The sequence below is a fragment of the Rhineura floridana genome, chromosome 6, assembly GCF_030035675.1.
Source record: "Rhineura floridana isolate rRhiFlo1 chromosome 6, rRhiFlo1.hap2, whole genome shotgun sequence".
NCBI classification, from domain to species: Eukaryota; Metazoa; Chordata; class Lepidosauria; order Squamata; family Rhineuridae; genus Rhineura; species Rhineura floridana.
This window is the reverse complement of record NC_084485.1, coordinates 109,966,161-109,986,740: the sequence shown is the minus strand read 5'-3', so window position 1 is coordinate 109,986,740 and position 20,580 is coordinate 109,966,161. Positions and strand designations below refer to the sequence as shown.

The window sequence follows — 20,580 nt, the reverse complement described above, 5'->3', positions numbered from 1 at the left end:
AACTATGCCTGATCTGCCCCAATCCCAAGCACATTGACCCCAGGAAATCTAACCCCAGTGTGACCCCAAGATGACTACATGCATACAGTAGCAGCTGACAAGGCAGCACAGGTGGGGTGGCATTGCTAACCGGCCCTGTGCCACACACCACTGCTGGTTACCAAGAGGTGGAGGGGCAAGGCAGCAGGGAGCTCTCTGTGGTATGAGAGCAAGAGCTCCCAGCAGTATAACTGGGGGTGTTTCAGAATGCAGCAGAAAACCATCCATGACTGTGATGCAGAGCTTGGAAAAGTTACTTTTTTGAATTACAACTCCCATCAGCCCAATTCAGTGGCCATGCTGCCTGGGGCTGATGGGAGTTGTAGTTCAAAAAAGTAACTTTTCCAAGCTCTGCTGTGATGCCTGTGTGGGATCTGTCCTGACAAGGAAAACCAGTATGGCTCCATCTTCAGGGACTGTATAGTCTCCCTATCATGTCATGTATTGACTTCATACAAAGTTTCCACTGATTCTGCATGTAGGGGGAAAGAGTACAATTCTTAATTTAAACAAAGACACTCCAGTAATCCTAAAATGTTCTGTTCCATACACCATCTTGAGTTCTGGTGAAATCAAAGGTTCAAAGCAATAGTAAGGGATAAAAAAGCGGCAAGGTCCTTTCCCCATCCAGAGTGCAGTCATCTAGGGTCTTGGGGTGTGTGTGTGTGTCTTAGACCCCTTACTTTTTTTGGAGTAGGGTCCAGCAGTGTCCCTGTGTCTCCAGCATCCTTTGAGACAATCAGCATGAAAAGAGAGTGTGTGAGCCATTGAGAAGTCTTCTATCATGCTTCCTTGTCCTTTCCTGCTGATTTGAGCCAGTCAGAGTGGAAGGAGGTGAGTCAGCCACTGAGAAGGCTCTTCTCAATAGCTATCAATCTCCCCTTTCAAGCTTATTGGCTCCTAGGGATATCTGTTGTTGTGGGAGAAGGTTTAAAGAGGATCTCATTCTTAACCCAGCAGTAAAAGAGGGGGTGCATGGCTGTGATTAACATGGAAGGACCCTATACTTCTGAATTTGTCACTACATTATTGTCCCCCACCATAAACAGCGAGCTGGATAGAAATATGTTTTTAAAATAATTTAAAAAATTAGAATATATCATTTAAAAGAATTTTACAGCAAATTCTGAAACAATCACAGACAAAATAGACTGTCAGCAGGAAAGAAATGTTATACTAGAGTGGGAGAGATTGTGTGTATGTTTGCATTGTGTTGCAATATTTCCCTCCATTCTCTGTTATGTGTAGCACAGTTTGTCTTCTCCACACCCCCAATATTATTTGCCACACATTCCTTTCATCCTCTCATGATGATTATGTCACCCATTTAGGGCCTTAACATGTACCTCCCTGCTTAAGCCTCCCTCGTGGCCCTGAAATTCCTTGCTGCACATTCAGTTTCCTGCCTTCTTCCTACCATGACTTTATATCTTTGTTTTCCACACAAAAGAAATCTCAGTGGATTTCCTGTGCCTCCTTCTCATGCTGCTACTCTTAAAGTGACCGAATTCCAAACGGCAACCAGGACATCCTTTGACAGCCAAGGAAAGCAGTCAACACAGAAGCAAACACAACCTTTGCCAATTCCTTTGGGAGGATAAAACTCTGATTTGCTCAGTCACCTTTGGGCAAGGGTGATGGAATTCTGACTGCTGCTTTGCCATCACTCATTACCTCTTTCATTCCTGGTCTACTCCCCACAGCCTTCCAGGGCAATTCTGATCTCCATCCAGTGTACTCGCCTCAGTCTTTTGCTCCACTGCTCTACAGCACTTTCCCTGTATTCTTTTAAAATCTTCTCATTGTTCCTTTATATCTCATCTACTCGCACTCTGTGCTCATGTCTGTTCCCTGCTCAAATCCCTGTCCTCACTCATATTCCTTCATCTACTTGACCAGCCTTTCTACACAATTCCTTTTCTTTGTCTCCCCACTGATCTGTTATTCATCGTTTGAGCCTATTTCATCCTTCTCTTAATATATTTGGAGAAGCATACCTACAGATAAATGACAGCATAACAGAAGCAGCTTTGCTGGGATTCCACTCTTCTAATGGGCATGTGCAAACATTTTGCACATTATCATACATTTTCCAGCAAGACTGGTCTCTTTGTTACAAAGGGACTCAAGACTGAGCATTTCATAGAAGCACCACCCATGAAACTTCTACTGGTTCTAGGTAGGTGATTTTATTTTCTGAATGGTTAAGGTGGATACAAGAGAAAAACACTGGTGGACGGGCCTTGGGAAAGGGAAAGAGAGAGAATAGTGTGGGAGCTCTGTGGGGGAGGGCCATAGCTCAGTGGTAGAGTATCTGTTTTGCACTCAGAAGGTCACAGGTTCATTCCCCAGAATCTTTATGTAGGACTGGGAGGGACTCCTGCCTGTTAATCTGTAGAGCCACTGTTATTCTCTGTTGCCAATACTGAGCTTAATGGACCAATGGTTTAAATCAATGTAAGGCAGCTTATCATGTTTAACTATTGTAGTTGCTAGATTTGACAACCCCATTTCAGCAGAGAAAGTCCAACGGCAGGAGAAACGGGACATGCTTTAAAATGATGGCAAGAATCTCATGACCTTCAATTAATTCTGACCTTGAGAAGATAGAAATGTAATTGTAGCGGGAAAAAACCCTGTGAATATTGTCCAGTTTCTTAAACCAAAGCCATATCTCACAAATGGCCAGATTTAATAATAATAATAATAATAATAATAATAATAATAATAATAATAATAATAGGTTTTCTGTCAGGAAGAAATGCATAAATAATGCATAAGGTAATACAGGAACCAAACAGAATTATATATGTACAAAGTTGTATAATCTTAACCTTTAAATTTTTTTTCGTAATTATTATTCATAGAAAGCTGCTTCTTGTTTTTCCTGCTGCAATTAATCTTGGACATGTAACAGTAAGACTATGATTCAAAGAAGTACTATTAGAGAGTAATATTAGGCATATTAGAGAATTGTCCAGCTTTACTAGTCAGTTCAAACTGCTCCTCATAATTTTACGAAATCTTAGCTACAATCCTAAACATGCTTTCTGGAGAGTAAGTTCCACTAAACTCTGAGGGACTTATACTGAATAAACATGGTTTGGTATGCACTGTTAGTATTCTGTCTTCTTTTTATTTGTGTTGAAACATGCATTTATTTATTCAAAAATAAATTTGCCTGGGGAAATAATGCTCAGAGTGGCTTATGTGAAATAATAATAAAGGTTACTATTAAGGAAAAATGAATTTATATATTTGAAAGGCAAACTTTCATAAAACACATACTGATTGCAATCACCGGTCCCAAGGAGAATTTTAAAATCAGTTTGTGATCCATTCCGTTTGTGGTCCATTATCATACTCACAATGAGGCAAGTAGTGCTTGAGCTATTTACTTTTCCAGATCAAACTGTAACCTTGAAAAACATGAAAGAATTCAAAAATGATATTGCTATTGCATGTAAATGTAATCTTCCACAAAGTTACATTGTTGTACTGATTATATGACAAACTAAAGTTAAAATCCTTGATGGGGAGGACCTGATGGTGTACATTATTTGCCTCCTTGGCTGTTTGGACTAAGTATTTGTCTCTTTTGCCAGTGCAAGGAAACGTAGTAGTATGAAAATACTTATGACTAATTCAAGATCACTGTGTGCCTTTGTTTGATGTGCACCATTTTCGTGTTTTCTGAATGCACTTGAAGGTTGATGCTCTTCAGGGCAGATCCATATACTTGAACTTAAGATCTTAGGACTGGCGTTACAATTCTACTTTAGAGCCTTGTTCAATAGCACTCTTTAGGAATAGGGTTTCTCAACTCAGTGCCAATTTTGTCCCAACAACATTTCATTTGCACAGAACTACTTTTACAATTCAGTATATGATTTACAAATACAAAACTAACAATATTTTTAAATTCCATTTAGTGTTTATGTCCACCCTGTTGGACAGTAGCTACTCCTTCCAGAACTGTACCAACCCATGCCACGAGCATGCAAAATGTGAAATTCGTAATGGAGTTCATGGCTGTTATTGTAGCCCAGGATTCACTGGACCTGGCATAAAAGGACCTGGCATAAATGGATGTTACGGTAGGCAAGCTGCTCTGCATAGAGCTTTTTACATATCATTGCTATTTTGTTTCTTTTCTTGGGCTATCTTTAGTTATCTCTTCATCTGACAGTCCTATCATTGAGGCGTGATATGGGAGGGCACCTGACGTAGCCATTGGATGGTTGCATGATTCATTTACTGTGCTTATGAATTTGTGCGTTTTATATAACTTGTAGAAAACTAGGACTGCCACCAAAATAATTTCCTTTACTAGTGATCACAAGTGGTGAGTGCTGACAGAAAAGTGAGAAAAAAAGAGGGAGCAGAGGGAGCATTCTCTGGGGAACCCTAAGGTTTGCAGAAGACATTTTTTAAAAAATTAAGAGATCAATCCTCCCATCACCACACACACTAATAGTCCAATGAGGAATGAACATGCTCAGAAGCAGAGCTTGGAAAAGTTACTTTTTTGGACTACAACTCCCATCAGCCCCAGCCAGCATGGCCACTGGAGTGGGCTGATGGGAGTTGTAGTCCAAAAAAGTAACTTTTCCAAGCTCTGCTCAGAAGCCATGGAAGGTTGAGACTCACTTGGAAAATAAAACAGGGGGGGCATGGGTGGGGAATGGAAAAGAGTATCCTGGATGGAGGGCATGGCTGGCTGGCTGGCTGAAACCCAAGGGGTGAAAGGAGAGGCAGCACTGAAAATCAAAAGAAGCAAAAAAAAAGATGAGGTCTCAAAGCTGTCTTTATTTATTTATTTATTTATTTATTGCACTTGTATACCACCCCATAGCCGAAGCTCTCTGGGCGGTTTACAGCAATCAAAAACATTAAAACAAATACACAATTTAAAAACATATTTTAAAAACAATTTAAAACACAATTTTAAAATTCCAAACAATATAAAATCAATTTAAAAACACATGCTAAAATGCCTGGGAGAAGAGGAAAGTCTTGACCTGGCACCGAAAAGATAACGGAGTTGGTGCCAGGCGCACCTCGTCAGGGAGATCATTCCATAATTTGGGGGCCACCACTAAGAAGGCCCTCTTCCTTGTTGCCACCCTCCGAGCTTCCCTATCAAATTATACAGTATACTGAAGACCCATTTTAGTTGAAAATAACAATGCAGCATTTCTGACAAGATATATGGGGCTTTTTACAGTATTTTATAACTATACAATTTGTTGAAGTTTGATTTGTAGCATCATTTTGATGCACCACCACTTTCTTTGCTTCTTTGGGCTAGAACCCTGAACACTCTTGTTAGGAGGTAAGGATATTGTCCAATATTTAATGCAGATCCCCCTTTTTGTTTTCACTTAAAGCATTAATTTTGGTAGTTTCCCTTCAGATGGAATATCTGAGGGATTTCACAGGAAGGCCAAAGACAATGGATACAAGTAGTTCAGTTCCTTAGAGGGGTTCCATCAGGTTCTGACTGGAGTTCACCTAAAGCTATTGGAAAGTGAACCAAGAAGAGCTTTAATGACAAGAGAAGCTCTTCAGCGGAGTTTCCATGCATTCTTATTCCATTCTTATTCATTTGCTACTGCAAGCCTATGTATGCTTACTCAAGCAAAAGTTGCACAATGCTCAAAGCATTCAATGAGGCCTGTTCCGAGGAAAGTGTCCATAGGATTAGAACCATTTTTGCCCACGACTCCCAAAACCGAATTTTCCCATGCATTTTTAAATAGACAGAAGTAGTTTTAGTTGTTCATTATCTATTAATAATAAATATATTGGAGGAAATCTGAAGGTATCCATTACATATATTCTAATGAATGTGCATAGGATGGTAGAGAGGCTATTGCCCCTACATCCATTCATTATCCATAAATACTGAAACATTTTGAGGATTCAAAATTTCTATCTTCTAATTTCCACTATACTAATACTCAAACATGCATTCATAAAGCCGCTTTTGCGTGGACAAAACAAAACCTAGGATGAAAGAAATGGTCCTCCCAGAATACATGACAACATCAGGGATAGAACAGGAAATAATATAAATGTATAAATCTATCACCTAGACCAGGTTTAGTCAACAGACATACAAATAAAAGAAAAACAGTGAAAAGCTAAATAAATCAGTTCTAGGTTGCCTTTGTATTCAGAGTTTTTATAAATCTGATATCCACAAAGCATTACTCATATAAAAAAATTCTAAGTAGACAAAGTGAAGATATTTCCAAAAGGGGAAATTCTGTCATCATCAATCTAATCTTTGTTTATAAGGAAAAAGAAAAGGGCAATGACCATATTCGTCATGTGATAACAAAGTAATAGCCTACATAGGTGACCAGGATGAATTTTACAGATCAGTTATCCAAGAATGAGTTTTCCTGTTATGTGACACACAATTATCAGGTGATATGTGATCACATAAATAGGTTACTACTCCCTTATAATCAGCAATGAGTGAAAGGAAAGAGGGGTTCTCCTGTCACACAGGGAAAAAAATGGATGAGAGCTAAACTCATGCTAAATTCTTCCATTAAACCAGGAATGACAAAGCTGTGACTCTCCCTCATCAAAATCCAGCTCCCATCAGCCTCAGCCAGCATGGCCAATAGTCAGGGATGATGGGAGTTGTAGTCCAGCAACATTTGGAGGTCTCCATGTTCCTCAACCCTGAATTAAAATTGATGGGATTAACTCTATCTGGATTGTGAGAGATTTTAAAAGAGCACAATAGTAAATGTTCTTAATACATACACTGCTAGTTTGAAATTTATGCATCCAAAATCTAGTCATTGAACTTTGCTGCCTCTCTGCCTACTAAAATGTCTTTGGTCCCCTTCAGTGAACTGAGATTTGATGTCCCTGGGTACAAACCAGGAAAAGTGAAGCATAAAATTTCAGTAAACGCAGTAGAGTAGGGCATAAGAAGTGTGCACTTAGGATTTACTGATTTCAGAGGTAATGGAGTATTGGGGCCATATTCAACTAACTCTTTGTTCAAGCGGAAGCCAGCACAAAGATTCCCACTAGCACAATGGGACTTTTACCCCACTTTTACCCCCACGTGCCTCCTGTAGTCTCCCCAAATCTGTTCTGGGGGTCAGGAGAAGCCCCAGAATAACATGTTAGGGGAGGAGAGGGGAGCTCGTTCCATCGGGCAAGCAAAAATGCTTGTGCTGACAGAGTGATCTTCTTAGTGCTATATAGAATACAACCCTATGTAACTTTCTGTAGAGTGTACCCTATAATCTGTGAAACTAAAGTCTGTCTGTTAAACCTGTAGTCAGGGTTCCCCTCCCTTTAGAGGTTCTGGCTGTAATTCTAACCAAGTGAGTGGTGGCGGTGGATTCTCTCCTAAGGGACACTTGGTGGCTACTCTCCTAGCTTTTAGGTGCTAGCTAGAGATTATTTTATTCTCACTCTAGTTTGAAGGATGATTGATATATACTTACTTGGGAGTAAATCCCATTGAACTTGGTGGGACTTATTTAGAATAAACATATTTATGCTTTCACAGTTTTTGTAGGTCTCTGTTTTACTGATGGATATCCTGTGCTTTTACTTTTTGAACAATGTTTTGTTGTGGTTTATAGTCAGGGACAACTTCAGGGCCATTGGCAAGGTGAGTCCTCTCCTGCATCATGGAACCCCTGGACAAAATTTCCCACTCTTCCCCAGAGTGACCTACATAGGCGGATGGCTACCAGACCTACTGTTGTATCCAATGCTAGCTCTACTCAGAGTAGACCGATTGAAGTTAATGGACATGAAATAGCTTGGGTCATTAATTTCAATGGGTCTATTCTGAGGAGCGCTAGCGTTGGATACAACCCCTAGCTCCCAGTGCCCAGGGACACCATAAGTGGTGGACCTTGACTGAGTGCTTGAACCCCAGTATCATCTACCCAAGCTTGCCGCATGATGATGCCAGCCCTGTTTGTGGGTTGTTTTATTATTCTTCATAACTCTCATTGTTGATTTCCCTGAACATTTTGTACTGAAGTAAAAGATAGAAATGTTTGAACTAAAATAAAATACATCTACCCTACAGGAAGGAAACACTATATATACATAAGAACTAGGTAGCATAGCAGGACATGTTCTTGGAAAGCAAAAATGTGTTTCTTGGAGGCAGAGCTTTGCACAACTCTTGGTTAATATTCTTCTGTGTAGTCTTCTAAGAACATATTTACCATCTGCTTTTAATTGGATAGGATCTTAAAGGATTAAAAGATAGTCGAGTTAGTTATTCGCTTGAAGCTAAAGTATGGGGAGCAATGCTGTGACTTAATGATATGTTAGATCTTGTAGTGTGGGGGGTTTTTAATCTCATTTTTCATAGGAAAGCTTCTGGAGATAAATGTGTGCTTCTCTTCAATTTATAATGTTTGGTTTCTAGAACAACAGTTGTTCTGTTATCATCGATGCAGAATCTCTTTCATGTGTTCTTATAAGCTGCAGCTCCCTAAATGACACACACATTGCTAGCATGTTAGTTAAATAGGTGGTAATACTCACTGTTGCTATCATTAGCAGCAATTTAACAATTTTGCACCTGTTCAGTAATAGCTAGCTTTTAATGATATCCTTAATGATGTTATTTAAATACCTCCCTTCTCCATTCTTAACTCTGGAACTTTGTATTGATATAACCAAAGAAGCTATAGTAGCTGTTGGTTTCATAAGTGATATTTAACCATTTTTTAAAAAAAAAATCCTTTTCCTTTTTTTAGGAAAATGGCTTTGAACATCCAAAATATGTCAATTGTCAGTTTAATTCCTTGTACATGTATACAACTATGAAACCAATACTTTGCTGTTTAAAAAAGCAGTGACTGCATGCAGTACTAAAAGAAATGGGTTGAGCAATATAACTCAAGCAGGAGGTGGGATCTAAAGATCCATGAGTTGCATCCAACGTTAGTCATAGTCAGAGTAGATGCACTGAAATTAATGGGTCTACTCTGTGTAAAGTTCAGTTGGATACAGTCCTAGGCATGTACTTTTTGCTCATTCTCCATTTTGAAGACCCTTCACATTCCCAAAACAGCTCAAAATCCTTTTTCCATTGCAGAAAATATGGAAACTCTTGAGAGATGTCTCTCTATGAACAAGAGGAATATGAATTCTAGGAAGCCCTCATGCATGTGTGATGGGGCTTAGGTGTGTATTTAAAGTTCCCAGACAGTTTTCTTTTCTTGTTTTTGAGGGGAGTATCTGGTACTGAGTCAGTGCACTCTCAGTAGGTTGTATGAAAGACATGAGGAAGATAATCATAGAATGTGTTGGAATTTCCCATAACAAAGAAATGTGCACACACAGAGTACAACTTGATCCTCATTTTCCTGAAAATACACATGCCAGATGCACATTCATGTGCAGAATCAAGAGAGAAGGAAGTTAGGAACATAGGACACTGCCTTATCCAGCGCCAGACCATTGGTCCATTTAGTTAAGTATTATCTACAGTAACTGGTAGCCACTCTCCAGGCTTTCAAGCAGGAGTCTCGCCCACCTGGAGATTGATCCTGTAGCCTTCTGCATGCAAAACAGACTCTCTACCACTGAGCTACGATTCATCTCATGTAGACATGTCCTGAACAAAATGGGATAATTTAAAGAGATTTTAGCCTTTTTGTGTGTGGTTGAAATTGTTGCTTTGGGTTGACTCATGTCTTTCAAATATTTGTGAAGTTATTTCACTTCACATGTTAACCTACTTCACTTGTTATCCTCCATGCAGTCTTCACCACATAGAGAAAGGAGTGAAGCCACCTCTGCTGGCCTTACGTCTCTGCTGTCTATGTACTAGGAACACATGCCCATAGAGGGGAGCCTGCTCTATATGTGTAGAATCCTGCATGTGGATATTCTGCATATGTAGAATAGGCTTCTCTCTTTAGACATGGACTGCAGGTGTCAGGAGTATGGTGGGGGCATGCTGATGCATTTATCAGGATTGCATCAATGCTTTCCTCCTTTTTTTGCAGTGTTTGCTGATTGCCTAAGAATATTTGGGCAATCAGTGAGACAGCACATATAAAGAATCCTGATGCAGTCATATGCACAATCCCATCTAAGTTCCTTTTTTTGCAGTGTTTGGTCCATGTACTATGCACACTGGAAATGTTAATGACTGAAGGAACTGGAAGAATGAAAAGAGAGAAATCCACTGGTTAATATTTCAATTTATATCCCACTTTCTGCATATGGCACTCAAGGAAGCTTATACAAAATTAAAACTCAGTAACATTTTTTTAAAAAAAGTCAATTATCAATAATATAAAAAACAGATGAAACCAAAGACACCAACAGGGGGTCACATTTAAACAAATGATGTAATACAATAAACAGACAAACAAGTAAATACAAAAGACAAGCACCTAATCCTCATGAGATACTTGTGACATGGTGACTGATAAAATTACCCAATACATCAGGGAGCCAAGGCTCACTTTCCAGCATCTGTGGTTAAAGGGGTATTAGGTAGTAGGCCTGGAAAGACCCCTGCCCAAGACTCTAGAAAGCCAACACCACCAACAATATTGGGCTACATCAGGGCTAGAAGACCTTTAGCCCTCCTGATGTCGGGCTACAACTCTCACCATCCCTGATCATTGGCTGAGCTGACTGGGGCAGATGGGAGTTGGAGTCCAACAGACTCTGGAGGGCCACAGCTTCCCCATTCCTAATAAACACAGTGACCAAAACAAGGTCACCCAAGTCCCCTAAACTTTTTCCACAGGATTGCTGTGGATAATAAAAGTGAATGGGGGAATGTGCTCAAATCATGAAGAGACTTGGTGGTGATAAAGAAAGGAGTTTATGTTGGATGTCAAAGAGGATGATAAGGTGTCAGATGAGGAATACAGAATGGAGGACTGAGCTGCTTCTTTAAATTACCATTACAGTTTTAGGTATGAATATAAACGGCATCTAAATTACTGAGAAATGGAACTTCGGTGTTGTATATAACCCCAATCCAAAAACAATTCAGATACTACTGAATAACAGTAGGTGACAAAGAAGCCAATTGAAATGCAGTGTTGGGGAATTTTCCCTCCTACATTAAAGATAAAATGGGCTGCCATACTTGTAGATTTCCCAGGTTGTTATATAGTTTTAACACTGGCTGCCTTCTGACTTCTGACTGTCAGTTGCTGTTTTGCTAGCACGACACAGAATACTGAAATAAACAGTGTGATCACAGTGTTTACTTTAACTTTCTAAAATATGGCAGGACAACAAAGCTGAGCTGTTTGTTCTACACAGGCCAGTAGGCAGGAAGAGGGGATATCCAATAGCCACCAGATTCTCTTGTAAATGTCAGTCGCAATTTACATTCTGAAAGATGAATCAATCTCCATCCTAGCAGCTCTTCCACATATCATGAGACTATATTGTGCCATCAGGCCTACTTTACTTTATATGAAGTCAGGGCTCTGAAAAGCCATCACGTCTCTCCTTCCCAAATGCACAGCAATTATATTTGCCAGGTTTTTGAAATAATTGTACAGTCTGTATATAAGAAACCACAGCTGCCTTGCTGGAATGATTTCACAAGACTCAGCAAAGTCATTTTGAAAAGCACAGGTCAGGTATATTGCATGAGATGCAGAACTTGTTTTTCTTTTTCCTTCAGAATAGCAATCTAGTCAGTTTATTTAACTTTTGATTACTCAAAACTAGGGATGGGCAGAAATTAGATTCAATTCACATTTATTTGTTTATTTATTTATTTATTTTTATTTAATTGATTTGTATCCCGCCCTTCCTCCCAGCAGGAGCCCAGGGTGGCAAACAAAGCACTAAAACACTTTAAAGCATCATAGAAACAGATCTTAAAATACATTAAAACAAAACAGCATTAAAAACATTTTTTAAAAAAAACTTTAAAAAGGGTTAAAAACATTATTAAAAACATATTAAACAATTCTGACACAGATGCAGACTGGGATATGTCTCAACTTAAAAGGCTTGTTGAAAGAGAAAAGTCTTCAAAAGGTGCCGAAAAGATAGCAGAGATGGTGCCTGCCTAATATTCAAAGGGGGGAAATTCCACAGGGAAGGTGCCACCACACTAAAGGTCTGTTTCCTGTATTGTGCAGAACGAACCTCCTGATAAGATGGTATCTGCAGGAGGCCCTCACCTGCAGAGCGCAGTGATCGACTGGGCATATAAGGGGTAAGATGGTCTTTCAGGTATCCTGGTCCCGAGCTGTATAGGGCTTTGTATGCCAAAACTAGAACCTTGAACTTGGTCCAGTAGCAAATGGGCAGCCAGTGCAATTCTTTCAGCAGCGGGGTGGCATGTTGGTGATACCCTGCGCCAGTGAGCAGTCTCACCACCGCATTTTGCACCAGCTGCAGCTTCCAGACCAACCTCAAGGGTAGCCCCACATAGAGCACATTACAGTAATCCAGCCTAGAGGTTACCAGTGTGTGGACAACAGTGGTCAGGCTATCCCGGTCCAGAAACGGCTGCAGCTGTCTCACCAGCCAAAGCTGGTAAAAGGCACTCCTAGCCACTGAGGTCACCTGGGCCTCTAGCAACAAAGATGGATCCAGGAGCACCCCCAGACTATGGACCTGCTCTTTCAGAGGGAGTACGACCCCATCCAAAGCAGGCAACTGACCAATTATCTGAACTCAGGAACCACCAACCCACAGCACTTTCTAGGATTCAGACTCAGTTTAATGGCCCTCATCCAGCCCATCACCGAGTCCAGGCAGCAGTCCAGGGCTTGCACGGCCTCTCCCGATTCAGATGTTACACAGAAATAGAGCTGGGTATCATCAGAATACTGCTGACACCTCGCCCCAAAGCTCCTGATGACTGCTCCCAAGGGTTTCATATAGATGTTAAACAGCATGGGGGACAAGATGGTACCCTGCGGCACCCCACAGCACATCTGCCAGGGGGCCAAAAGACAATCACCCAATGCTATTCTCTGAAAACGACCCTGGAGATAGGATCAGAACCACTGTGAAACAGTGCCTCCGATACCCATCTCACCAAGTTGGCACAGAAAGATACCATGGTCAATGGTATCAAAAGCTGCTGAGAGATCAAGTAAGGACAACAGGGTTGCACTCCCCCTGTCCTTCTCCCGATAACGCTGAATTTATCAATCCACACTTTCCTAAACAATATGAGAACAGAATCACAGATATCTTTCAAAATTCACATCAAAATTTTGAAATGCAGTTCTCCAAGCAATGTTTACAAAAATGCATCTGTTAGAGGAAAATGTGCATAAAATCAATATATAAATGAAAATAACATGCAAAAATGCATTATCCTATGAGAAAATGCTTGCAAAATGCCACAACCTGATGTGTATCACTGAGACCTGGGGAGAGAGATGGGTGGCCCAGATTTGACTCAGATCTGCCCACCTGGGTGCTCATATGACATCAGCCCAGACTGGAGGGGTGGGGGGGAGGTGTTGCTGTAGTCCATAGGAGTTCACTCACTAACACCAGGAAACTCCTTAGAGCACGACTGAAGGGCCTGCATCTGGTGTTGGGCCAAAGAGGCGGATTAGGGATGCTGCTGATGTACCAGAATTGCAGTGGACAGATCCTTCATCCCTACACAAAACTGAAGATTAACTAATTCCACTGAAAAACATTGTGTTTGTAGCAATATGAAGATAGCACTCTTCAAATACCTGAAGGATGTAACTTATAAGAAAGCAAAGATTTGTTTTCTCCTGCCCCAAAGGGCAGGGTTATATTTAATAGACCCTAAATCACAGGAGGGTAGATTTCAATTGGGCAGTAGGATAAACTTCTTTCAACAGTAATGGCAGTTTGACAATGGAACCAATTAGTTAGAAGGCTTCTCTCTCTTTGGTGATCTTCATACAAAGGCTGGACAGCCATCTGTTGGGGATGCTCTAGCTTAGAATTTCCTGCATTGAGCAGGATGGCCTGTAAGGTCCTCTCCAACTCTATGGTCACATCCACACCATATATTTAAAGCACATGCCTTCCTCCAAAGAATCCTGGGAACTGTAGTTTAAGGATGCTGGGAATTATAGCACACACAAAAAGCCCACACGTACGGATGCTGGATAATCAGGTTTTCACAATAATCTGACCACAAACAAGACATGTATGAATCTCGAGGCCACCAACCGAATATGGAAAATGCGGATTTTGCAGTTAGGTATGGATGGGCCCAAAGAATATGTCTAAGATCCAGTGGGATTTAAAGGTAATGTGGGAAAGAATTTTCTCTGTCTGACTGCCCCGAAAGAGCTACTACCGATCAACGTAGGCAAATACTAAGGTAGATGAACCATACTGGTGTGTCTCAGTATCAAGCAGCTCCTCATACCCTCTTTCTATAATATTACTGGTCTTTCTCTTATGAGAAACATATGGGTCGAATGGCTACCATAGCATGCCTCATCCTTAGTCTGAGGTTACAACTGGTTTTTACAAAGTCTGGCCCTAGGCATAGCTCCGCAGCATGGAACTGTAAAGGTGTTCCAAAAGCCAGTCATTACTAAAGCTCTTCACACCAATTCTTTTCCTATCCTGAGTTCTGAGAGACTCTTATAAGGGTTTCCACCTGCCTGGAATTTCATCATCTCCTACAAAAAGAGCCAATAGTTGAGAAGAAGACCCTCAAATGTCAATGGAAACATTTGCTTCTAACAGCACAAAATGGACAGGTTTGCATTCATAGCAGCCTTCTGATTTGACTCAATAACTGTTCAGGAACTAAGGAGTTAAGCAAGCACATGGAGCTTTATTAAATATGAGGCTATACACCCTACATGACAACCAAGATAATTAACGACTAGATTATTTTTTTAAATCACACCTTCAGGAAGTTTTGAAAACAATACTTCTTTTAGATAGCATTAAAATAAAAACAGAGCTCTAAACCAAAGGCCTCTTATGAGTTGTATAATGTTAAAACACAGGTGTTCTAAATGGCCAGAAAGCAGCAGCCTTTCCCCCTCTCTTTTTGACTTAATGAAACAGCTCACCTGTCCCACAGGTCTTGCTTAAGATAACCAGAAATTGACAGAGTCACTCATCCCTGAGAAGAGCATAATAGTACCCTTTCAGGTTTATTTGAAGAATCTGGGTGATTTTTATTTTGGCAGAAGGAACAGACCAGTTCAGTTTCCTTCCTCAGAAACTAGGCAGCCTCAAAAGATGTAAGGTTGATTGTTTTGGTCACAGAACTTTATGAGGGGAAGCCTGCAGGAAATTAGAGCAGAATGACTGATAGACAATGAACATTTGTTCATTAGCCTTGCCAACACATAGGAAAAATGCACAATGCATGGGTGGGAACCTTAGGTCTGGGGGCTGGATGCAGCCCTCCAAACCTCTCTGTGTGGCCCATTTGTAAAGTGGGATTTGCCTAGGGATGTGTGAGAATTTTGATACAGCTCATTTTAAGCAGAATTTATCAAATTTGCACGTTCCGAATCAGTATGAGAACGAAAAAACAGCCATCCTTTGAAATTCGCATTTATTCGAATTTTGGGATGCAGTTCGCCAACTAAACAAAATTTACAAAAGTGCATATATGAGGAGAAAGTGTGCATAAAAATGAATATATGAAAATAACATGCAAAAAGGCATTAGATAATGAGAAATGGCTTGCAAAAAATGTGTACCTTTGTTAAAATTGCTTACAAAAATGTGTTTATTAGGAGAAATTTGCACTAAAATGTTGGAGAATTTTCAAGAGGATTATTTTTTTAAAAAAATGCAAATTGCTGCAGAAATGGGGAGAACTGAATTTAAGACTGGAAAAATAAGAAACCGAGAGAAGCGAAAGTGACATATCTTTCCATCCCTTGATTTGCCCCAGGCCATACCCCCTTCCCAGTCACACCCCTTCTAGCCCTCCTGCACACTCTCTGGGAGTATTTTTGCCAGGCTGGAATGTGTCTTTGAACTCTGACAATGCTTCTTGCTTCCTTGGGTGGAAGACAGAGTGTATGTAGAAAGTAACCTGCCTGCTGTACAAAAGGTAAAATTTGCATTCCTTGGTCTGCCCACTTTCGCCTCTGGCCCCACCCACCACTGGCATGTGGCCCCCAGAAGATTGTCCAGAAGTGAGTGCAGCCCTCAGGGTGAAAAAGGGTCCCCACCCAGATCTAAGGTGCAGTTGCCAACACACCCTGTGTGAAGACTCATGAGACAGAGTTAATAGTCACAAGGTCTCAACCCAGTGGTGCCTCAGGGTGCCTGTCAATTAAGTTCTTAAATTCCCTTACCTGCCTGCAAATCAAAGAATTCTACAGTGTGACTAGGCAAAAAAAAAGAGGAGTCCCAAGGGCCAAGCAGGAACTCCCCCAAAATTCGTACTCAGCCCCTGGAAAAAGCAACTAGCAAAAAACCCACACTGTAGAGGGAGGGAAGGAAGGTGGATGGGCACTGCAGTAGAGAAGAAAGGAAGTTGATGGGGTTAAAGCAGGCTTAAATAGCAGTCTGATTGCCCCTTTCCTATTGGAAGATTCCCAAGATCTTCTGCCCCTGGGAGTCTTCTGCCCACAAAGGTAGAGCGGTATCATAAATTCACTCCTGCTAAAGGACAGTAGTGGCATTCTTGCTTGGAGGGAAGCTCTATCTATTGAATTAAACAGGACTGATTTCCAAGTCAGTGTTTAGGATTAGAGAAGAAATCTTGTTTCACTTATGTCCAGTTAGATAGTTTGTATCTCTTAGGACTTCAACTATTTTCCATGAAATTTGATCATTTGGGTCAACAGTTCTTGTGATTCTCAACTGTGTTTTCCATTTGTAAAGTGGGAACACAATAATTAAAGCAAGATGTATCCCACACACAGAGTCTAAATTGCAGTTAAAACAGTCCACATTTTAGGTTTAGAACAAGTTAGATGACTCACCAACATGCTCAAATAACGTTAGTATTAATTGTAATATTAATAGCATTCGTTCTTTTATAACACCCTCACACATTTCCACTACCCAGGGGAGCTTCTAGCCTTGATTATACATTAAAATAAAGTAAAGTAAAATCAGAACAAAAACTCTTGTTAAAAAAAGTTTTTTTTAAGAAAGAGAATTTTGGAACAGTAAAAAATACAATTAAGAGAAACAAAAGCTGGTCCTTTAAAGGCACCTGGAGAAAAGAAATAAATGAGGAGAATAAGGAAGAGTGATAGCAAGAATCAGGTTCCACACTGAAGATCCTGATCACAATGAATGCTCCCTAACTCCAGTGGAGGCCTGTCCATTTGGGGAAATGGGGCACTGCCACACCAACCTCAGTCTGTCCTGAGCCATCCCCTGCCTACCTGCTGTTTTATTTGCAACTGGGTGGGGGAACAGGACTGCCTGTCAGCTTCCTCTTCCTTACTGTTGCCCTTGTAGAAGTCAGCAGGGGGGAGGATGTTGACCTGGTGCTCAATGGGGTACAATTGCCCCTGAAAGACCAGATCCGCAGCCTGGGAGTCATTCTTGACTCCCAGCTGTCCATGGAGGCTCAGGTCTCGGCTGTGAGCTGGACGGCACTATATCAACTCCATCTGATACGGAGGCTGCGCCCCTAATTCCCAACTATCTGCTCCCATCTGTGGTACATGCCCTGGTCTCCTCTCGCCTAGACTACTGTAATGCGCTGTACATGGGGTTACCCTTGAAAATGGTCCAGAAGCTGCAACTGATACAGAATGCAGCGGCTCACCTGATTAAAGGCAGCCACCGTCGAGATCACATCACTCCAGTGCTGAAGGATTTGCACTGGTTACCGGTTGTTTTCCGTGCCCAATTCAAGGTGTTGGTTCTGACCTTTAAAACCCTATACGGTTTCGGCCCAGTCTATCTGAAGGAGCGCCTCTGACATCATCAGGGATGCCGCTCAACAAGATCAGCCTCAAAAGGCCTTCTCTCTATCCCACCAGTTAAAACAGCTAGACTGGTGAGAATTAGGGAGAGGGCTTTTTCAATTGTGGCCCCCACTTTGTGGAATTCCCTCCCAAATGATCTCCGCCATGCCCCCTCTATGATGAGCTTCCGCCGGGCCTTGAAGACCTGGCTCTTCAGGCAGGCTTTTGGTGTGGGTTAGGTTTTATTATTGTTGTTGAGATTTTTAATGTTTTAAGGTATTTGTATGTTTTTATTTTGTACGTCGCCCAGAGTGGCTGGACAGCCAGCCAGATGGGCAACTAATAAATTTAATAAATAATAATAATAAAAACAGAAGGGAGTAGAAAAAGAGGAAGGCCAGAAAAGAGATGGATTAATTGCATAAAGGAAGTCACAGACCTGAATTTACAAGATCTGAACAAGGTGGTTCATGACAGATGCTGTTGGAGGTCACTGATTCATAGGGTTGCCATAAGTCGTAATCAACAACAACAACAACAAAGAAGTGGATGTGGCATGACTATCATGAAGGGACCCTGCACTTCTGAATTTGCCACTTCAGTACTGCTTAGGTGTATTAAATGATGTTATTGAAGTCAGTAGCAGTTGGCGGGGTGGTGAAGGCAGGGCGGCATTATGCAGCTGGCTTCCAAATGGCAAGCATTACTGCTGCTTACTCAGAAGGGGAAGGATGAGGCACGGAGAGCACTGTGCAGCATGGGCATGGCAAAACACCCGCATTGTGTTGTGCTCCCTGCACCTTTCCCCCTCCCTCTCAGTAAGCAGTAGTACAGCTTGCCATTCGGAAGCCAGCCACAAAATGCCACCCTGCCTTTGCCACTCCACCAACCACTACTGATTGGAGTTGACAAATAATACATCATGGTGCCATGTACATGGTTTTATTGTTGGCAATGGTTTGATGGGCAGTCTTTATTATTTTTAGGATTATATTGCCTATACTTTTACCTGCATGGAAAAATGTATCCACTTCATGCACACTACCCTAAACCTGTTAAAACCTAAGCCAATCTCAGAATTTTAGATGACTGAATTCTGTTGCTATAGCTGCAGATATCAAATGGCACATGGCAAAAGCATGGCTATTTTACCACATCAATACTTCCTTGCTAGCTCTTTTTGAGTGTTGACAGGATACTGTGCTTCACCCAAATATTATGAATCTAAAAAGAACAGAGTTGGCAGACAAGCAAAGGGACATTGCAATGTGTATATTTATTTTATTTTATTTTATTATTTGATTTATATCCTTCCCTTCCTCCCAGTGGGAGCCCAGGGTGGCCAACAAAAGCACTACAAATACTTTAAAACATCATAATGACTTTAAAATATATTAAAACAAAAACATTTTTAAAAAGCTTTAAAAACACATTTTTTTAAAAAAAGAAAAGGTTTAAAAGCATATTAAAAAACAATTCCAACACAGATGCAGACTGGGATAAGGTCTCAGCTTAAAAGGCTTGTTGAAAGAGGAAGGTCTTCAGTAAGATGCCAAAAAGATAACAGAGATGGCACCTGTCTAACATTTCAGGGGAGGGAATTCCAAAGGGTCGGGGCCACCACACTAAAGGTCCATTTCCTATGTTGTGCAGAACAGACCTCCTGATAAGATGGTATCTGCAGGAGGCCCTCACCTGCAGAGTGCAGTGATCGACTGGGTATATAAGGGATAAGATGGTCTTTCATGTATCCTGGTCCCAAGCTGTATAGGGCTTTGTACACCAAAACTAGAATCTTGAACTTAGCCCGGTAGCTAATAGATAGCCAGTGTAATTCTTTCAGCAGCGGGGTGACATGTTGGCGATACCCTGCCGCAGTGAGCAGTCTTGCCACCACATTTTGCACCAGCTGCAGCTTCCAGACCAACCTCAAGGGTAGCCCCACATAGAGCACATTACAGTAATCGGAGGTTACCAGCACATGGGCAACAGTGGACAGGCTATCCTGGTCCAGATATATGAAGCTGTGGGATCCCAGCAAAGGCCCTGATTGGATCATAAGATTTGTTTAATGTGTTTGAACTATCAGCTGCATATCATAATGGCCAGGACAATTGTGACACTGCTTTTTTGCACAGACTACAGAGTAAAACTGGAAAAGATGCTCCCTGAATTTACCCTTGTAAAGCTGCAGTCCTAAATATACTAACTAGGGCAGGGATAGCCACCATGGTGCTGTCCAGATGTTTTTGGACACTAACTCCCATCAGCCCCCCAGTCAATGACCAGGAATTATGGGAGTGAAAGTCCAAGCACATCTGGATTCTGGAAGGCATCATATTGGCTGCCCCAAACTAAAGAGTAAATCATAATGAACACAGTGAGACTTCTAAAAACAGGAATGCTTTGCTTATTACTTATGAGCATTCAAAATTGTATAATGAGGCATGATACAAATGTGCCAGTTCCTCTTTCTTTGAAAAGACCCCACAATTTTCTATAATTTCAACGATTCATATACTGTAGATTCAGGCACATCTCTTTAATTCAACATGTTTAACCTTTGCCAATAGTTGTCCCATTTCCTAAAGGAAATTCCCTCTTTGTTTGTTTTGTAGTACTTGGGTTAATCAGATTATATTTAAAGAGGATGTCTGAGAATTCACTTAAGAAATCATAAAAG

At 41.0% G+C, this 20,580-nt stretch overlaps 1 protein-coding gene across 3 annotated transcripts in view; it reads left to right on the top strand.

Moving 5' to 3' along the window:
• Window positions 1-1,583: 1,583 nt before the first annotated feature.
• The window catches only part of ADGRL4 (adhesion G protein-coupled receptor L4), a 152,377-nt gene continuing 133,380 nt past the window's right edge, over window positions 1,584-20,580 (top strand). For all 3 annotated transcript variants that reach the window (XM_061633462.1, XM_061633464.1, XM_061633461.1), the window contains exons 1-2: window positions 1,584-2,218; window positions 3,972-4,136. In XM_061633462.1, the coding sequence (XP_061489446.1) occupies window positions 2,092-2,218; window positions 3,972-4,136 (292 nt within the window). In that variant the 5' untranslated portion in view covers window positions 1,584-2,091. The remainder of the gene's footprint in view (window positions 2,219-3,971; window positions 4,137-20,580) is intronic.